Source organism: Dipteris shenzhenensis, chromosome 25, assembly GCF_047967505.1.
Source record: "Dipteris shenzhenensis isolate YYH24624 ecotype China chromosome 25, Dip_SZ_1.0, whole genome shotgun sequence".
NCBI classification, from domain to species: Eukaryota; Viridiplantae; Streptophyta; class Polypodiopsida; order Gleicheniales; family Dipteridaceae; genus Dipteris; species Dipteris shenzhenensis.
Genome location: NC_141620.1, coordinates 3,673,075 through 3,695,569, shown reverse-complemented (window position 1 = coordinate 3,695,569; position 22,495 = coordinate 3,673,075). Strand labels below are relative to the sequence as shown.

At 39.0% G+C, this 22,495-nt stretch overlaps 1 protein-coding gene across 1 annotated transcript; it reads left to right on the top strand.

Annotated features, from left to right (window-relative positions):
• Window positions 1-12,087: 12,087 nt before the first annotated feature.
• On the top strand, window positions 12,088-12,840 carry LOC147885324 (uncharacterized). The gene is made up of 2 exons (XM_087397001.1): window positions 12,088-12,512; window positions 12,630-12,840. The coding sequence occupies exons 1-2, from the start codon at window positions 12,088-12,090 to the stop codon at window positions 12,772-12,774; spliced, it is 570 nt and encodes a 189-aa protein (XP_087253127.1). The 3' UTR covers window positions 12,775-12,840.
• The last annotated feature ends 9,655 nt before the right edge of the window (window positions 12,841-22,495 follow it).

Genomic DNA, 22,495 nt, shown 5'->3' with positions numbered 1-22,495 from the left:
TGGGAATACTACAATAACCTGGTCGGGATACATTGTTGGAAATGCTACAATCTACATTGGTGTTGATAGTATGATATAAAACATGCTCAACATCCTTGGAGGTAGTTCATGAGCTACTTTCTTAGAGTAGGAATGGAAGAAAGAGGAAGATCTAGGGAATTCTCCCATGAGTGGTCTAGCAATGATGGTGGTATAGACTTTGAACTTGTCAGAAGAAGTTCATGAAATGTTAAAGAATACGTGAGCATTTTGTTCAGATACGCAAGCAACCATGAAGTAATTACAAGTTTAGGCAATAGTAGAGCAATTGCATCATGGGTGTGGAGTCTCTCATTAAAAGGTGATCATCTTCAAAATCATACTCAACAACATGAAGAATGAATGTGAGGGAAAGTCAAAATTATCGTCTCAATGCAAGAGCATTGGGTTGCACCTATTGGGCCATGATCTTGAATCATTACAACAATTGGGTGAGATGATGAGGAAGCAAAGAGGAAACATGATGAAGCAAAATTGACTAGTAGAAAGCACTACTACAAAAGAAAAGAGGAAACATGATGAAGCAAAATTGAGTAGTAGAAAGCACTACAATGAAATATGCCCTTTTTAATGCTTTATATTAGCAGTTTTTAAACAAAATTGATAGACCTTATTAATGCCGCTAGAACAAGTGGTATCTAAGTATCAAAATTAGCACTAATAAGATTCATTGCGTCACGAATTTTGCTCTCAAAGTTATAATCAAAGCCTACGTTGTTCCCCCATGGAAGAAGTGGACGAACTCAGTGTATATAAACAAAAGACGAGTGGAAGTGGTCAGCCCATGTAATTGCTTGGCTTTGTCAAACAATTCCTAAATTTTCGCATGATACCCCAAAATGTCCATTTTTTCGTCTCTCCTTCTCAAAGAGCCACCAGGCCCACACGCTTTCAAATATGTGAAGAAGCTTCCATACCACTGTGGCCCGCCCTTGGAGACATAATGCATAAAAATGTGTATGCATGGAGACATCTCTTGACAACACTCCATGATACTTCTATTGAAAATCCAAAATCCCTGTACATAATGCTTGCAATCTCTTGGGGGGAGCTACACTCACAAATTGTGACTCTTGAAATTTCATTTTGTATCCCTAAGGTATACGTTTTTAAAATAGTTAGACATCCTTCCTCCTTTATATCAGGCCCCACTCCCTTGTTTCCATCCTTGCCATTCATTACTTTAAATATTCAACCATCACATGATCCCTTCCACTAATTTGGCATACAATCTATTTTCTAGATGCAATTACAAACACTACACAAGAAAGGTAAACACTTATAGAATACCTCTCAAAATTCTACACAAAGGGAATCAGGAGGGAATCAAATGTCCATTCAAAGGGCTAGCAAAGGATTATTGTAATGAATACTCTCTCCACATTATTCAAACCATATTTAAAAGGAGTTAAAAAGTAGGGATCCACTACTACACATGGGTCCTATTGTGACACTTAAGTCGATAACCAAAGCGAGATTCGTTAAGTGTCGCTATATAGCAACTTTAGGCAAGTGTCGCTGCGCTGTATAGTGATGTTTCAAGGGGGGGGAGAGGGGGCGGGGAGGGGGGGGCGGGGAGTGGGTCGGGAAAGGGGGGAGGGGGGGCTGGGGAGTGGGTCGGGAAAGGGGGAAGGGGGTGTGAGGGGGGTCGGGAAAGGGGGGAGGGGGGGCTGGCGGCCACGGCCGCCAACCCGAGGGAAGCGCCCCTTCACCCCCGCCCCCCCCTCCATGGGCTGGCGACCACGGTCGCCAGCCTTCCCTCCCCTCTCGCACCCCCTCGCACCCCCCCCTCTCGCACCCCACCCCCTTCCCCTTCCACGGGCTGGTGACCACGGTCGCCAGCCTTCCCCCCCTCTCATACCCCCATCGCACGGCGACACTTATTAGACTTGTGAATGATTGCTATATAGCGACATTGAGACAGTTTCCTATAGCGACGTCCCATACGGACTTTAAAAGATAGTTTTTTTTAATGATATTTTTTTTTCCTTTTCATACATGTTTGATCCTTTGAGAGAATAAAAGTACAAGAGCATGTACATCAAGCCTTTGAAGCTCATATAGTTATGTCTAAATTTGAGATGAAAAAAATCAATGAAGACTAGTTACATCAATGGCTTCATCCTGAGCCAAGTCTAATGCGTCAAACAAGTCTATCTCTAACTCTATACTGAGTTGATCTCCTTTATCATCATCGTACTCTAGTATCATATGTTCACCTAAGACTTGATCATCTTCTTCAATAAAGTGTGGTGATTCTTGATGATCGTCATCTTCCTCCTCAATATCGTGATCTCCATCTTCCTCTTGTACAATGTCATTATGTGCATCTCCCTCTTGGCTCATATTGTGATCTTCATCTTCTTCGCTAGATCCATCTGGATCAATTGGATCCGACATTGGTAGTGGCATCTCCATATCCACATCTCCATCTTCAAAATTTTGCTTACTTCGTGGTGCAACTTAGATCACATACTACCATCTTGGATCAGAACTATTCGAATGAAAAACCACCTATATTGAAGATGGGTGCCAAATGCCATCAATTATATATATGAAATTATGCCTACATACATGTATCAATGGATCTTTAAAAATGACCAGTTTCGATTAATTAAATCATTAGTATGCACCTACTCACAATGCTCGGAAAGGACAAAAGTATCACTTTCATCGATCCAAAGTATGGTGGAGTCTATTGCAAAGAAACCACTACTATCTTTTCTCACTGTCGCATGGGGACCGTTGTAAATAGTTCGAAACCATTTTACATCAAGAATGAAAATACTAAATCATCTGAAATAGATTTCGCGTATGGTTCCACAATAATCCAACTATGACGAGAGAAGATTAGTGTCCGAAGCACTTGCTTGGCTATCTTGTGTGAAGTTAGCCATGACTCCACAATCATACGTGACTCTCTTTGAATTGATGCATTCCATGCAAAAATGTCATCCATATGACCATAATGCACTGTACTTTTTGTACAGCAAAACAGCATCATTAAAACAATAAAGATGCATCTATTTTATAGCGTATCTTGTCACAAATAATTACTTAATTACATCAAGAGGTAAGAAACTTACATGCATCATACATCTAGATGATAACTCTCACTCGCGCTCATTTATTATCTCTCCATCACGTTCAACTTTACGTAGAGCCATTTGTAGCCAATCAAGTGACATGTGAGTGGGGAGAAGGGCGAGATCCTATGGATATGGTTGCGATCGCCTGTATATTACTCTGAATCTCGTCCTTGCATTTATTCTTTCTGCTTTGGCCGCTTCATATCTCTCAATCCACTTTTACATCTCCTTGCTATTGAGGATACAAAACTTATTGAATTTCTCCATTTGCTCTTCGCTCATCTTTCTTTCAATCCCTTTTCCTTGGGGAACCTCGCCAATGATGCGATCATCATCCTTGTTATGCCAAGCTTGCGGCATACCGGGATCCATGGTGGATGCAAGAAACTCCGTGATATATACTAATGACTCTTGCACAAGCCATCCCTCAACCATGCTTGCTCCTTGTCTTTTTCTTTGTCTTACAAATCCCTTCAAAGTTTTTATAAACCACTCGAGAAAAAACATCCACTGACTATGAACGGTACCTGCAATGGCCACCTCATCAATTATGTGCACAAGCAAGTGCACTTAAGTTGTCATAATGCGTGAGGGAAAGTGCTTCTCAAGCAAGCATATGGCTTCAATGGATTCCACCCTAGCCTTCTCGATGCTCGATATGCAGATCTCTTTTTGAGATATCCACCTATTTCACATGCCCACGTAAGACATATTCATAATCAGTCTACAAATTATTCAGCTTAAATTGAAGAAAATGCAATCAATGCCATTTGATAGTAAGCATACCTCACAATACCACTGATCTTGAATATAGCATTTCTAACATCCTCTTGTAAGCACCCTTTTATTGTAATTGGGAGGATGAACTATCAAAGCAACAAAGAAGTCATGTCAATAATATAACATAATCATAATTACACTAACGCATCACGATTATCGATACATTAAAACTATAGCTTAGAATACCTGTAAGACCTTGTGCCAATCATGGGACTTGAGCCCACTAAGCTTATTGTCCTTTGAAAAATCCCACCATGGCTAACAATAAAGAAGGGACACCTCATGCTTGCACTACTTGTGCAGGGTACATGGCACCTTTGATAGAGGAGTTACAGATCTTATGGAGAGGAGTGTGGATCTTTGATATTTCCAGAGCTCCTAGACATACCAATGATATTTTGGTTAGGGATATCTTGATGTGGACCATGCATGACTACCCAGGATATGAAGAGTGCATAGGTACGTGGTTGTGTCTTTACATGTATAATATAGGATTATGCTTTTATGACTCTCTTTCACATGCATGTCTTATACTAACACATTCATGCACGCGTGTAGGACTTGTTACAAGTGGGCACCATGCTTGTCCTGTTTGTGGATCGGGTTTGAAATTGCTTGCACGATACTCCAAACATATGAGGAAAAATGTTTATGAAGGTCATGCTCGATACCTTCCACTGGACCATCTCGCGCGTGGAGGTCAACTTGATCCACCACCACCATATTTGAAGGCAAGTGACTAGATTCATGCTTGGAGGGTGAATGGAGAGGAACCTCCTCGTGGTATGAAGAGGCTATCGATCTTTCATGAGCTTCCTTATTGGGGTCAGTTACAAATCAATCATCTCTTGGATCCCATGCATATCTTTAAGAATGTGGGGGCTGCTATTTGGGCACACTTGGTTGGTTTCAAATACTCGAGAGGAGTGTGAGAAGACTTGCGTGCTATGAATAGGATGTCTTGTTTGTGGCCCCAAGTGTGTGCTTCTGGGAAAGTTATGCTCTTGAAAGCAACATGGATCCCCTCCACAAGAGAGGAGGCAATGGTCAAGGCGGACATTGCCTCTTTTCAAACACCCACAGGGTACATGCATTGCAAGGTCTTTCTTTCTCTCTCTTTCTCTCTCTCTCTCTCCCTCCCTCTCTCCTAATCTCCCTCCCTCTCTCTCCTTCTCTACCTCCCCTCTCCTCTTCTCTCTCTCTCTCTCTCTCTCGCTTTCTCTCTTTTCAAATTTACAAACTCAAATTTCAATAAGAAACTCTTTGAGTTTTCATTCTCTCTCTCTCTCTCCCTCCGCCCCTCTTCTCTCTCTTAAACTCTCTCCCTCCCTCCCTCTCTTCCTTCTCTTTCTCTCTTTCTCTCTCTCTCTCTCTCTCTCTCTCTCTCTCTCTCTCTCTCTCTCTCTCTCTCTCACTCACTCACTCTCTCTCTCTCTCGCACACACACACTCTCTCTCCTACTTTCTCTCCCTCCTTTCTTTTCTCTCTTAATCTCCAAACTCAAATTTTAATAAGAAACTAATTGAAATAGAACTCAAAAACTCAAATAAGAAACTAATTTAAAAAGAATTGTAATGCCTACTAAAAAAACCCCCTCCTCTCACTGCCACGGCCGCCAGGAGTTTTCATTCTCTCTCTTTTACTCTTTGAGTTTTCATTCTCTCTCTCTCTCCCTCTGCCCCTCTTCTCTCTCTTAATCTCTCTGATTGTCCGGTTGGAACATCATGTAATATATCATCATGCTGGTTTAGGTCAAACACCAGTTATGTGATTGTCCTAAACCAGCATGGTTAAACAATAATATATTTTGCAACAGAAAGAAACAACAACATATTATTCTTTTTTGATTGATGAGAAGCCTAGAGATTGAATTTGACATATTTTCTAGTAGTTAAATATTACTAAATTTTATATTTTATGATTGTTTGGATCATATACCAATTCATTTCTAAACCGGGATGGCTTGGACTTAATGTAAGTGTCCTAAACTAGCCTGGTTATTAGAACATTATGTAATACATCACCGAGCTGGCTCAAGTTAAGTAGGAGTTATGCAATTGTCCTAAACTGGTATGGCTCAAATACAAATATATTTCAAAAACAAAGATAATTGATGACCAGCTCGATAGTTGGTTGAAATTGTTGTGCTTCCTTATAGTAAATTATTTAAGTTTCATTTTGGGCTCATTTGGGTCATGTACCAGTAAATTTCCAAATAGGGCTAGCTTATAAGTGTCCTAAACTAGCCCGATATTGGTTAGAACATCATGCAATATATTACAAAGCTGGCTTAGGGCAAATAGGAGTTATGTGATTGTCCTAAACTAGCACGGTTGAAACAAAAATATATTTCACAAATAGAAATGATTGATGACGAGGCTGCATGGTGTTTGATTGAAATTGTTGTGTTTCATTATTTCAATTAAATTATTTAGTCAATTTCCAGACCGAGCTGGTTTGGACTTACATGATTATCATAAACTAGCCAAGTGGTTGAAATTGTTTGTTTTTTAGTAGTGAAATTTTTTTGTTCTCTAGGAGCTTGATTACTTGGATTAGCTTGATTATATTGTTTTCTCGGGGGGGTCACTCATCATATGTAACCCTATCACGTGAGTTCAACAGAAGGATTTTTTTTATTTCTAAAATTTACAGAAATAAATATACATAAGGGACTATTTTAAATAGTTTTGGAAAAAATTTACAGATTTGTATAGAAAAGGGGTACATTTTATTCTTGAAATTTTTTACGGATAAGGGACTTTAAATATAGGCCTTGAACGCACGTGATATAGAGGGTTTATACATAGTGACCCCCCCGAGATTGTTTTTTTTACACGTGCTTGTGTTTGTTTTCCTCATACTAGTGTAAAAAACATAGTTTTTGTTAATTCCCTGAAAGAGAGACCAAGGAGTGTGGGGAGGCAAGTTTCAAAAGGACCCAGATTTTTGGGCCAGCTAGAATTTTAGGGAAAGCGATCATAGGGAAACCTTTAATTTTTTGCATGCGCTTATGTGAATTCAATTTATAGTCCTCATAACTTATCTTAATCTTATTGATTTATGAAGGAGGGGAGGGTTCTAATTAATTAAGTTTCTATTAAAAGTTCTCTAGGGGGACATTCAACCGCATTGATTCATGAAGAAAAGATTGTAGAGGGATTTGTAAGCCATCTATCAAAGATAGTGGGTTTAGTCCCTCAATTGATAAACAAAGAGTCGAAGATATTATTAGCATAATGCTCGTGTAGTGATATGTTTCGAGCTCTGTGGTGTTCAGAACAACAACTTTTGATAGATTGTGTCTCATCATTATGCCAGTAAGACAATCATTATGCTGAAAATGTTTTTGGCGAGAGCGCGAGTCTGCCCAAAATTCAAAATATCACCCACCAACACATTGCATTGGGGCTCAAATCTACCCCTAAAATCATTTCACGATTGTTTACACCTGATCATGTTTGTTTTTGTTTTGAAGTATGGACGCTTTAATTACGTGTTGGAAGAACTTTGTTGAGGAGAGATGTCCTTGAGGATGAACCAAAATTCCCTTTAAAAAATATATCCCCATGGTCCAATAGCTCAATAGAGCTTTGATTCTTGTATTTTGATGTCTTTAATGTCTTTCTGAATCTTCAAGACCTTTCCTTGGCTTTTTACATCCATGTACCTTAAGGTGAGTACTTGGGCTATGTGTAGTTGCATATCATCCCTAGGTGGTGGTTTTCTTTAGAGCTCATATGATCATAATGTTGCTACATATTCAGCGAGAGCTATTGCAAGTTATCCACTTTAAATATTCCCTAAAAGAAGAGCATGTTCTACCAATATTTTGAAACTATGCTGACATGTATCATGTCTTGTTGAAAATATAAAAAATTAATATTTTTAATAAATTAATAAAATTTATAACAATAAGTTATAGTTATACAAGCTCTTTCATAATAAAATATATCCATAAATATTAAAAGCATAAAATTATATGTTTAATATAAATAGTCTAGCTACTATAACTTTTAATTTTAACACTATTATTGATTTACATTGCATTGAATTTTAGTATTCAAATTTTTCTATATATATATATATATTTTAATAATATAGTTATAAGAAAAGTTGATTGAAAGTGATTCTTCAAGAAATAAAGAAGGCAATTCATTGTATTGAGATAACCTCAAGGAAGATCTAACTAAGGATTTTGTCACAAGGAGAAGGATGCCAAGAAAGTATGTGATAAACATACTGTCATGCAAAAAAGCACTTACTATGCTAATTGTCTTTTTTCATTAAAATTAACTAATAAAGGACCATTCACTTGAAAGAACATCTTATGTCATTAAAAATATTAGCATATTATAATAAATCTCTTACTATGTGCATTAAAAATATTAGCATATTATAATAAATCTCTTACTATGTGCATTCAAAAATGATGTAAACATTAAGACCACACCCAGGTGCTTAAACTTTACTAAATAACGTGTCTAATACATGAGAAATACTTTAACATCCAACAATGTTTTAATCAACATATTTGAATCTTTAAAGTAACATATGACAACCAATAGCATAAATAGAGGCATCATATTTTGCTTATTGATTTGATATGCTATATGACCTCCTTTCAAGTTATAAAATAAAATCTATCATACTTTCGTGCTTGTTTTCTTTTTTATGAGATTTGGTTCAAAATTTGATCCTCAGGGTGGTAAATTTTTGGCTGAGTAAATAAACATTTTAATGCTAACAATTGGAAGCGTGCATGTACTCTAGCTACATGCAAATCCAATCCCCATGGCCAGATATGCATGCAACTTTTATGGAATTGCATTCAAATTCAAGCCATGGGTTCAAAATTGCATCAGGGTTGTATGCGATTCCCATTCCTAGATTGTATTTTGGCCCAAATGAGCAAGTCTCAGGGATTGTCTTTACAAACAAAGCTTGAAAAACAAGAAAACTTGAAATAGCCATAACTTTCATTTTATATGTTGAAACTTATAGGTCATGTAGGATATCAAACCAATTGGAAAGACACAAGCCATCTATTTATGCTAACCCATGTGTGTCTCTGAGAAATTAAGAAATATTGATCTTTACAAAAAATTTGTTCGAAAAGGTAACTTTCATGTATTAGACACAATCACTTGTAAAGTTTAAATACTTGGGTATGGTTTAAAGTTTATATATTTTTGTATGCTTATACGTAAGATTTATTATAATGTGATAAATTTAATATATTTTGATCAAAATGACTCTTTTATTTGTCATCAAAAGTGCATAATGTTATACTTTTACAATATGACAATTCATTTTCTCCTATTTTAAGTTTATAAAAACTTATATCTTGAAAGAATATCACTTAAGGATATTTAAATATTTGTGTTTTTGTTAAAATATGAAAATTACATTATATTTTAAGAAAATTGTTAAATGATTTATGTGTTGTGATTATTAAAAAAGGTCACGTGTAATATTTTACACTTTGAGGAATGATCAAAGTTATATAACCTTTTAAAGATTTGTTCAAAATTTGGATCTCTTTTATATATATTTCTTTCACAGTGATACTATGTGCTAATTCTTTGGAACAGCATTAAAAAAGTCTCAACTTTTAAACAAAAAAATTAAAAAATCCATTTGTTCCTCATTTGCGTGTAGTGCTAACCCATTTCATGTGCAAGAGTGTTTCATGTGAAAGGTAAAATCACATTTTCACTTGATTAGAGCAACCATAATGCCATTAATTCCATTTGCAAGATAATTGGTCCATGCCTACACATACCTAAGCACAAACCATCGCGAACTATGCAAAGTTGATGGATATTCTTCTTGGAGTGTTTTATGAACGTGTCAAAAGATTTTGTGAGGCAAAAAGTCATCACCTAAAGGTATCATTGCAAAAGGTTGCATGTAGGTTGCTTGGTACAAGAGTAAATGTTTTATGTCATAGAGTTTCTTGTACAAAGGAGTTCCTCAGTATTGGGTTAGTACCTTGACTTTGAAGTTTGGGATGATATGAATGGTCCAAGAGTTGAAGGAAACATGGCATAAGGGAAAGAAGTTGAGTGTTGCATTAGAGTCAAATGTGAACATATAATGTTTTTATAACTACAAGAGAATGGAAAGTTGGATTGAAAGATACAAAGAGGTAAAAAGAAAATGAGAGGAAGATATAAGAACTTTTGGTAGAAGGAATAGAGAAGCTAGATGTCCACATTATTTATCTCTATTGCCAAAAAAATGTGAAATTGAATGGTTCAAAGGTGCAATTATAGAGGCATGTGAGAGAGATTGTGAGTAGTAGGAAACAAGATATTGCAAGGGCTATGATCGCCACATAAGTAGGGGTCTCCTCCACTTATGTGTCTCATGACTAGAAAAAAGATTTTGTATTGATTTCTTTGAAATACTTCTACAAACAATTCTAGTTTAGTATATACTTTTAATGTAATGTGGTCACTTATGTGTCACTTTGCCATAGAGAAGGTTGATGTGAAGCGCAATACATTTTATCATGGAGTTATGGACACTTCTCCCCAGAGAGTTGAGCTAGTATAGGGGAGCCCAAATAGTGAAAAGTGAGCTAGACTACATTGGAAAAATACAAGCCATTACAAAAGTGAGATTTTGATAATTTGACTGTTTATATTGATTGTGACATTAGGAGAGAATTGGGGTCTCCAAAGGGCCCCCAATTAGTGTTTCCTAATTTCAAGGGATTAGTGAGGTATTTGAGGTGTACCAATGGGAGTGCTCCTTTTTGTCGGGCAATGCCATGTTGAGGTGGAGGGTGGGTAGACCTGCAAACAGCCCCTATTGGCTACTCCTCTTACACTGAGTATGGGAGGAAGATGGAGATCACGATATTGAGGAAGAAGATGATGATCATTGAGAATCACCACTCTTTATTGAAGAAGATGAGCAAGTCTTAGGTGAACGTACGATGCTAGAGTACGATGATAATAAAGGAGATTAACTCAGTATAGAGTTAGAGATAGACTTGTTTGGCGCGTTAGACTTGGCTCAGGATGAAGGCGTTGATGTAAATGCTCTTCATTTATTTTTCTCATCTCAAACTTGGACATGAATATATGAGCTTTAAAGGCTTAATGTACATGCTCTTGTACTTTTATTCTCTCAAAGGATCAAACATGTATGAAAAGGAAAAAAAAAATATCATTGGGAAAACTATCTTTTAAAGTCGGTATGGGACGTCGCTATAGGAAACTGTCTCAGTGTCGCTATATAACGACCATACACAAGTCTAATAAGTGTCGCTATATAGCGATGCTCTTTAAACGTCGCTATGTAGCGACACTTGCCTAAAGTCGCTATATAGCGACACTTAGCGAATCCTGCTTTGGTTATCGATGATTAGTGCCCCGCGCACGCTAAACGTCGGTACGTAAGCGTTGCAATAGGACCCATGTGTAGTAGTGGATCCCTACTTTTTAACTCCTTTTAAATATGGTTTGAATAATGTGGAGAAAGTATTCATTACAATAATCCTTGGCTAGCTCTTTGAATGGACATTTGATTCCATTTGTGTAGAATTTTGAGAGGTATTCTATAAGTGTTTACCTTTCTCGTGTAGTGTTTGCAATTGCATCTAGAAAATAGATTGTATGCCAAATTAGTGGAAGGGATCATGTGATGGTTGAATATTTAAAGTAATGAATAGCAAGGATGGAAAGCCTGATATAAAGGAGGAAGGATGTCAAACTATTTTAAAAACGTATACCTTAGGGATACAGAATGAAATTTCAAGAGTCACAATTTGTGAGTGTAGCTCCCCCCAAGAGATTGCAAGCATTATGTACTGGGATTTTGGATTTTCAATAGAAGTATCATGGAGCGTTGTCAAGAGATGTCTCCATGCATACACATTTTTATGCATTATGTCTCCAAGGGCGGGCCACGGTGGTATGGAAGCTTCTTCACATATTTGAAAGCGTGTGGACCTGGTGGCTCTTTGAGAAGGAGAGACGAAAAAATGGACATTTTGGGGTATCATGCGAAAATTTAGGAATTGTTTGACAAAGCCAAGCAATTACATGGGCTGACCACTTCCACTCGTCTTTCGTTTATATACACTGAGTTCGTCCACGTCTTCCATCTCGCCAGCCTCATCTCTTGCTCCTCTCCTCCTCCATCCTTTGCACCCTTCATCATCATCATGAGGCGCACGCTCTGCTTCATCCTCGCTTCCCTCCTCGTCTCCTTCGTCTCCGCTTCTCGGCCTACCTTCCTGGGCTACGAGCAGCATCGCATCTCCTTGGACGCCATCCCTGCGGCCATCCAAGTGCCTTCGGGTCACAAGTTACAGGTTTGCTATTACGCCGTGGGACTGCAGCACTACTCTTACAACGGATCTGCGTGGGTTCTTTACAATGCGACGGCGGATCTCTACAAGGAGCCCAACGGAAAGGTGGTTGGACAGCATTTCTTCTTGCCCCATCCCGATGCCCAAGGAGGACAACCATCTTGGGAAACGTACCACCCCAAGAGTTTAACAACAGCAAAATCCTTGCAAGCAGTCACGGTTGACCCAAATAGCATTTCCTGGAACTTATTTGAAGCTACTAGCTCTACCGGAAGCAAGTAAGCAATCGAAGGAGTCTCTGATCGCACAACGCTCTCTCTCTCTCTCTTCAGACAAACGGGGTGTCTGTCTCAGTGAAAAATATCTGATATTTCTTTTTGTATTGTGACATTCAGGAAACTCTTGGGAGCCGTAACGCATCTACAGCGACTTTTCGCTAAGGGTGGTCTACCGCCATCCGCTACAGAGGGAGCTCGCACAGGCGATACACATGCAACGCCATACTCTATTGTCTATGCCTACTACGTGAAAGAAGTTTGAATATATCAAATTCAATGTAATATTGCGCATATTTTACCCCACATCATTAATCTTTATTGCATTCAGGACGGCTGGTGCATGACTTGTTATTTTTGTTAAGAAGCTAAACTTTTATATTGGAATTGAAATTTTGTATGCTTTAATAAAAATAAAAATTTGAAACATTCACCAAAAAGAAAAGCTGCAACACATAGATGTATGTACATGTCCTAGTGATTGCTGAAAAACAATCAAGTTTTGTGAGGCACCCGAGTATAGATATTGACAGAGCTCTTTGGTTGAAGGACATTCTATGAATGTTGAGTAGCAAAGCACTTACACAAAGACTCAACAAGCAATGAACTAAATAAGAAACTGGTCAGTAAAGGATGCACTAAATAAAACCTAGCTTAACATGTGTGAAGCATCATTGGCTTTTATTTTTGCAAAAGCAGCATGAAACTACAAGTACTGAAGCACTAAACTCTTGTTTTCACTAATGACCTAATAGAAGTCAAAAATTTCTTTCATATGATAGATAACCTTTTGTCCAAGTGAATGTCTCAATCAACTTTCTAGTCTGTTGAACGTATATAATTATCACTGCAAAAGCATGTATAAGATTGGGCTACCTTACTCTTAACGACAAGATTGAGACTCTACTTGGCATCGATTAGATAAGATCTTGATCCCTAAAGATTTACTATGCTTACAATGATGATCCTGTGCTCTTGGTTTTTATGGATATGACCGATGGGTGTTGGATCTCCTCTTCATCTAAATTTTTATGGAGTCCTAGCTAGGTCTCCACTTCATCTAAATTTTTATGGAGTCCTATAGCTAAAGAAGTTTGCTTTATGTGATTGAGCATTTTATTTCTTCATGTGGGAATGTAAAAGCATGATATGCTAGTGTGTTAAATCCAAGGGAACACAAATACTGAGTGCAAGATGGTGTGATCAACTGGTGGAGACTGAAAGCGGGAGAGCGACACTATGTTAGGAAGCTTCTTATCATTAAGTATATATATATTTTCTAATTGCTTTTGCTTTTGCTTCAAATATTGTTGATTCTATGAGAGTATGAACCTTTTCCATCCTCATGTCCTAGATCAATTCTTCTCTGTTATGAGTGTTCATCTTCCTGTCCAAACACTCTTCTACCAGTTTATTTGATAGCAGGAGCAAAAAAAAAAACCATAACTTTCTTACTAGAAATCGGAATGTAGTGATCCAACCAGTAAAAATATCTGGCGCATACACTTCGAACAAGCCAACATGGGCCGTTTTTTCAATCATGACCATAACGCTAATTTGCAATGCATCTTTGATGGCTTTTGCATACCAACTCAAAACTTAGCAATGTTCAAATAGTTGAAACGATTAGAAAGAACGTTATGTGAATGATCGTGTTGCTAGATTGACAAAAAACATATCGTTTTCTCCTCACAGTCATGCTAGAGCGTAGCCAGGCTCTGATACCATGTTGAGAGGAAGAGAAAGAGCAGAGACACGGACACAAGAGTTGCTCCCAAGAAAAGTGATTCTATTCATAGATCATAGGCATATATATAGTTGAGGACTAGGTTGAGTTAGGGCAAGCTATATATAGCTCTAACAAGAATGAGGGAAGAAATACAGGAGAAGAGAAAGAGAAACAACGAGGAGAGAAAAAAAGGAGAAATAGAAAAACGAGATGCGAAAAAAAGAGAAATAGAAAAAGGACAGACAAGAAAAGAGCAAGGGAGAAATTTCTTAGAAACAGGAAGAAAATAAAGGTAAAAGAGAAGAAGAAAGAAAGTGAGTTGAGAACAATAGAGAAAGAAAAAAGGGGAGAGAAGAGGGAAGAGGAAGAGGAGAGGAGAGGGGGAGAAAAGGGAAGAGGTAGAGGAGAAGGGGAGAATCTCAAACATGGAGAGTATCATCTTTTTACTTTGATCTAGAGAAGCCAAGCTCCTCTTGAATGGATGGCAAGAGGGTGGAGGCAGCTTGGAGTGATGGTATAGGAGAGGGATGTGGGGATGGATGGAGGGAGGGTGGAGGCGGCTTGGAGGGAGGATGAAGGAGTTTCAAATCTAGGTGGTATACTATTATTGGAATAACAAGCCGCTTACCCAACTAAGCTCAAACTGTATACAAGAAAAACACCAAGAAGGATTCTTGTGAACTTCTACCAACTCCTTATCTATGAAGATATCTCACCATCGTGTATATCTTGATGGTAAGCTTTTCATAGTGCAATTCATCTAAGATACACTACTAGTAGCGCACGACCAAATCCACCTGCAGTACATTTACATTTGACGTAGGTGTATTGCTCCCCCACACTCTGTGAGCTCTCTGTGTAGTTTGCTCTCCTCTATGAGCTCTCCATACAGCCACGTGGTTTTCTTGTATGCTCTCCTCCATGAGCTCTCCTTGCTCTAGCTAGCAGCATGTGGCATTTCTGTTGGCAGCCATATGGCAACTCCTCCTTAAGAAAATATAGAGATAGAGAAGAGATAAGGCTTTTCTAAACCTAATATTTTATATTCTTTTGCAGTTATAATGACAAACACATCTGGTTGTATTACTCAAATTCCTTGCATCTTATTGCATTCATTTATTGACTGAATTTGATGTTGGGTAGTTTTTTTTAAAATGGAGGATATTATCGCTAGTAATTCAGAATATAATCTAATTGAGCAGTTTTAAAAAGAGGTAGAAAAAGAAACAGGAACATTTTAGAGATGACACGCGACACATCAAGTCCATAGGACCTGATCCTCCCTAAAAAGATTAGGGGCAATGCTTTTCTTATCTACCATCAATCGATGAAAGAACATCAAATAATTCCTTTTCTTTGGTTCTTTTTATGTGATGGGTCAAATGTGTCGACATAGAGGTGCATGTGTGTGTAGAAAGTGGATTTGGAGGTGAAGCTCAAAAGTGAGTGATACTTATGCCGAAATATTTGTGTGATGCGATAAACACATAGAGCACAAAAAATAAATCATTTTCCCTTTTTGAAGAACCCTCAAATTCTTACTGGATCAAGAGATACGACTTGATCTAGGTGGAGGGGCAAAAGGAGTGCAAATGTGCTCAAAGATGATGTGTCACTGTGAATCACATGCAGTGGTGATTTGGCACTGTGCTTAGCACGAGGTGTGCTTGTGAAGCAATGATGCTATAGCACCTCTGTTCACATGAAGTGCTTGCGGAGCACTATGTGTGCTTGTAGAGGGTTAGTGTGATGTGGCAGATGATTGGACTGATGATGTGGTAGTCTGGTTGAGTCAAGGTAACTTGACCATGGTTTATTGATCCATGGTTAACTTAACCAGCCCTATCCATTTGCTAACTAGGGTTAGGTTGACTGGTTGACTTGATCAATGATGATGTGGCATAGTGACATGTCTTGCTGACATGGTATATGATGTGGCTGTCAGGTGGAGAATGACATGGACCTACCATGTCTTAGCTGATGATGTGGCCGATTGGTGTGCCACGTGTCAATCTCCTAACCATGTATGATCAAGCAAGTAAGGGATAATGCTGCCCCTTATCCGCCACATGGAGCATTTAGACTACCAGAATTATCTAAGATTCTCAGGGAATCTTAGGATTCCATCAACACTATGGGGAGCACTGCCCGTAGCCCATGTCAGAGTAGAATGCAGGCAGGTTGACAATGGTGGAGCTCGTGGCTGCGAGTACTTACTTTGGGTTGTTGACAAGGAGCAGTTGTTGGAGGAGTTGTAAGCCTTGAAGTTGCTACCATGATGGCATTTGGAGCTATAGAGCCACTGGAGGATAGGAGATCATTGTCATTTAAAGATCTAGTTGTTCGGGTATTGCCGATGCAGGGCCCGTGAGCCCGCAATGCTTTGGCTGTGTAGCTTTAGGTATAGTGTTGGAGGCGACACACATTGCTTAGGTGGGTGAGTCTATCATGTAGAGAGTCGACTATTGGGAGGCTGGAGCCTCGTTGTTGCACGTAGATGAGCTATGGCATGGCTGTGTGCAAGGCGTTGGCACTGTTACTCAATCTATTAGAGAAGCATTATTGGAGACTTGCTATGCTAAGTTTGGTGCACCGGATGGAGTACTTGGTGCATTGTGAGTCTTGAGTCGCTAGTGCTAACTCGGTGGTTGTTGGAGTGCTGAGGCCTCATTGAAGGCTTTATGTCATCGTTGAAGCCCATGGAGCTTTGGGTTATCGTTAGTCAATAGACTGGAGTAGCCGCTATGAGGGAGTGCGTTGTAGCCATAGGAGTTAGAGCAGCTTTAGTCGCTACTACAATCAGGCTTAGTTGTTGAGCCGATCATTGATGGATGTGTAGATCCGAGCTCCTTGTTGCTAGTATGCATGTAGTTTAGAGATGATGGCTATGGAGCTGTGGCCCGTGAGCCTACTAGAGTCATAGCTTTGTAAGGCCCTTTGTTGGAGATGCCTCTATTGATGGAGCTTGGAGAGGCTTTGTTGATGAGTTGAAAGCTACAGAGACCTAAAAGTCTCTCTGGAAATGAACAAAAACTTTCAAACTAGTAGAAATGAAGAAGAACTCTCTCTCTATCTCTCTGAAAAAACAGATCTCGCAAGGTGCTGAATATCTCACACTTAAAAGAGATGAACTTTCAACACTCACAACTGAAATCTTTCTCTCTTTATCTTGAAGAATGAATCAAAAGCACTCTCTCTCACAAAAAGATGAATGGAATGGACAGAAATTCTTCTAACTAGATAGAAATCTCTTTCATCAATGAAATGAGAGGATGGAATCACTCGACACTAGATCTCTTTCGATCTCTCAATAACTCTCTCATGCTCTCGCAAGGATCTCGATGTCTCAACAGAAGACAAGGGAGCTTTGATACCATGACAAATTATGAAGAGGGGAGAGGAGAAGAGTGGAGATGAGGAGAGAGGGCACAGCTAGAGCACACACCACAAATGACTATCTGCACACTAGATTTAGTTGAAAATGTAGAATATATACAAACCCATTTAGGGTTAGGGTTATGGTCATCTAACCCTTTCCTTTATAGCACTCTATTGGGTTAGTGCTATGCAATGCTATGCACATATGATCACATGATGGTGCTATGCACATATGATCACATGATGTTGAGCGTGAACTCTCAACAATTCTAGCTAAGAAAGTGGCATATAGGGTTGTCCCCATTACTTGAAGGACTCCAATATTAGATAATGTCTTGCGTTGCACATTTGCATACAAATTTGGAGTTGGAGATGCTTAGAATTTGTGTGCATAGTAAGACAAAGCTGAGTGACGGTTGTCTCGAGGTAATGCCCTTTGCTGCTCTACTCAGGCACAAATTTGTCTTTGGAGCCATGTGTAATCTCGCTCGATATTTTGATTGTGCAAGACCAATGTTCTATAAAGGCTACTACCATCTCTTCTATAGTAGAATCAATTGCGTGTTGTTTGGGGTAATATTACACAGTCTCTAAGGATCTGATCCGTTGACCTATCGAGGGCTCTTGCGTGTGAATTCTTGGATAATAATTATTCATAGTTGGAGACATGTACATAAGAGGGGAGTTGTATTGAAATTGATATTTCTTTCTTGTGCAAACTAGCTAATGCCAATTGAGAGAAGGATGTTGATCAGTGTTGACCTCTTTCAAATTTCCTTTGAAGTCACCTATAAGGTGTCATTTCTTCTTTTGTGTTGTGAGATTAGTAAGGACTTTGATTGATCATTGACAGCGAAGTAGGAGTATTGTTTGAGGACACACTGGTTAGTACATGCCTAGACTCCTCATTCATCAACAAAAGGAGCATATGCGCAAACCATTACAGGGAAGCGTTCGAGATTTGAACTCAATAAAACAAAACAAAAGCTGAGAAAAAACTGAGCAAAGAGTAGAGCTGAAAGAAAAGATGAAATAAAAGCTAATGAGAGAGGGCATGCTCTCTCATTTTATAAACAACCAGAAAGGAAGTGTGTTACCTCTCCCCATACATCACGTATGGATTTTGTTTTTTTGCAACTTTAGTATTTTATAAATTTCTTACCTTTTCCACTCTCTTAATTTCTTAATTTTTAATATTGTTTTGGGTTTTCTTAAAAGGGTAGAAGCATCCTATTAGTGAAATCCATGGTAAGCTTTCTGTGTAGCATTCTGTTTTTACAACACATTCAAATTTAAACCCTATGAACTTATGATTTTACTGAACCATTCCTCTCTTTTTTTATGCATGTTCTTGATAGTGAGCGAGAGCTAGGGAATCAAAAGAAACTACCATGGTGAATTCAAAATCAAAGGGAAATAACACCAACCACAACAACACAAAGCAACTATGGATGCGCTTGATAGATGTGCAAAATAGCGGGCGCATCTATCAAGGGCATGTCTAATAGCGCATCTAATAACTCCTCTATTTGTGCGTGTATTAACACGTCTATTAGCATGTCTATACTGAGAAAATACGGGCCCATCTAACATTGCATTTATCAGCATGTCTATTTGTGCGTGTATTAGCGCATCTATTTGCACATCTACACTGAGAATTAGACGCATGTTTAGACACTAAATAGAGAATACAGAAAGTGAGATTTTGGTGTACATCACTGCTTTCCAAACATTGCCCATGATTACCAAAGCACATAATTTCAACAAAAACATCAATGCTTTTTTGCAAGCCCACATATATAAGAATTAAGTGAGGTGAGGAGAATGAGACAATATGTAAAATAGTTTTGCCAATATCAATGATGGGCTACGGTTCAATCTCATCCTCAATGAGATCAACCCTTGCCAAACTATCTACTTCAAAATCCAAACAAGTGTTTAGATCTACAAATACATTCAACCCACTACTACTTGTGCTACTCATGTGCTCATCGAAATCAGCATCACCAATGGTAGGCTCATCCTCATAGGTAATGGCCTCAATATCTGTATTTCCTATCTCATGATCATCCTCCTCTCTCGTATCACGGTCATCATCACCTCCATGGCCATGATCATCCTCCATACGCTCCATATTAGTAAATATACTATACATCACTTTGGAACGTGGCATAATAGGTATGACATGCCACCATCTATTATTATCCACCATTGGTTGATAGACAACCTAATTCAAACACAAATACAATCATGTTATTTTCCTTGCATCGAAGGTATCAAATATTTAAAAGCGAGAATTTTTATATGTGTGCACAATACCTGTTCACATTGTTGCGGTAGTACTAGTGTGTCCTTCCTACTTTGCCAAAACTTTGTGCAATCAATAGTTACAAAGCCACTTGCATGGAGTTTGATTGTTGCATTAGGGCCTCTTTCCACCACATCCTTAAACCACTTTACATCCAAAACATACACAAAGAAGCGTCGAAAGTCAAGCTTAATAATATATTGGATTATGCCACAATAATCATCCATGGCTCCATTGGCTCCCTCAAATTAGCTAGCAATGACGCCGCAATCTTGTGTGTTTCTCTTATCATCAATCCGTTGTGTTCAAAAATGTTTGCCCTCACACCATATAGCATTGAACATAGTGCACTACACAAATAAAAAATCAATTAAATAAGCAATCTAAATTATTGACAGCTCCTAACTTATGCATAACATTCTATATACCGACCTTGCTCATGCATCCCCTAGCATACTCCCATTCTTCCATTGTGATATGCATCCCCTCGTCTTTCTCTACTTTTTCCATTTCATCAACTAGCCAATCCACATGAATATCCTCTGGAAGTGTTCTTAGATACTGAGGGCACACGAGATCCGTGGTGTGTACGAAAGAGGGCCCTTTGTTCTTGTCTTCTTGCCTTTGCATCCTCGTATCTTGTCACCCATCTTTTCATCACATCACTATTAAGCACGCAATAGAGGTTGATACTATTATGCAACTCCGTGTTTATTACTTTGTTGCGTCCTTTCCCTTGAGGCACAATAGAGGTCATCCTTAGGTCTTCATCATCTCTCCATAGTCGTGGGAGAGAGCTATCCACATCAACAAGAAACTCAGCAATATATACAAGTGACTCTTGTACCAACCAACCCTCGGCCATGCTACTTTTGGGTCTTGCATTTTGTCTCACGAAGCCCTTCAAGGTCTTCATGAAGCGCTCAAGGCCATACACTGTAAGAGGTGCTTTTGAGACCAAATGGGTTCACACCGTCCATACCCAATCCTCCTAGGTTCTTCCTTGAAGCTTGGCCATGTGTCTTCAATATGCTTCCACGCAAGAGAGTCTGTGGGAGTTCTCCACTTGCCATCGGTTGATTGATGGGAGGAATGCTGTGACATGAGCTCTGCAATGGATTTGCACTTGAACATATGTTGGATGTGAGGGATTATGGGAAAATGTCGTAGAACCTTATGAGGCACATCCAAAATTTTGAGATCGACTCTATATCTTGCCTCTCCACAAGTAGGGCACTCTCTTGCATCCTTATGTAGTTCACGAAACAAAACACAATCGTTGACGCATGCATGGATGCGCTTGTAATCTAATCCTCCAAGAGAGGTCACATGTTGCCTTGCCATATCTCTTGAGGTCGGTAATTTATTCTCCCTTGGAAGCATTTTACACAATAGCCTGCACATGAAGACCATAAATGAGGAAAAGCATTCGAGTAATTGACCCACTAGCATAATTCACCATGTTTACAAAATAGACTTTAAAGCTTACTTAAGTAATGCATTCAAACTTGCATTGCTCCATCCATAGATGGTTTGCAAGTTTAGTAACTCAAGGGAGGCACGTAGAACAGAGAATGTGCACCCCTCAAACAGTGGAGTTGATGCTGCAATAAAAAGATCATCTTGCTCCATGCTATCATCCCTCCCTTCGGATTGATGGACATATAAATTCCGCACCATATCATCAAACACCTCCTCCTCCACGGCTTCATGAGGTAATGGCAGAGGGCTACTATCACCATCACTCCATGCATCCGTAACGGTCCCTCCTGAAGATCCCACCTCATATCGCGGACGCTTCGCCTCCTCATGGCAAGCATAGGGCAACATATGCGGGTGTGGCACTGCATCCTGTATCAAATTAAAACGGGATCATAACTCAAACATATGAACACCCATAGGTCAACCTTAACTCTTTAACACTTACCATGTTTATGGTCGCATCCCATTCTCCATACTTTGAGATGTGATTGAGTGTAATTCTGCATGCACGATACATGTTTCCTTGACATCGATCACACATACATTTGATTTTTTGCTCCAACCACATTTCACGATGGTGGATACGGAGGGATTCATCCTCACTGGAGCTACTTGTTGAAGATGAAGACATCCTACAAACAAAAAACCCAAAAAAATTTGCTTTTCTTCAAATATTTAATTTTAAAACTCTGTGGCGCGTCTAAAACTACGTCTTGCTTCGCACGGCTTGCTTGCTTTGCTATTAATAGATCCGCAGTTCGACACTTAAGAGGAAGGCACCCACACTTACTTCCAGGCTTACACTTAAGAGGAAGGCACCCACATTTACTTCCAGGCTTACAGGAGAAGAGGGTGAACAAGGAAGAGAAGCAACTTTGAAGAAGGACAAGAAGCTTCCATACCTCTATCCAAGGTAAGTCTCTTTACGGTTGATCTTCTTTCGAAGTTGCTCTCTTTGGATTTGTCCTTTGTCGTATCCAAGAAATGAATGATTTGGATATCAGTGTTACGCTTTTGTGTCGGGCGCATGTCCTTTTCCACTTTTTCGATTAGTCCATCTGTCGGAGCGCATCTATAGACGCGTCTCCG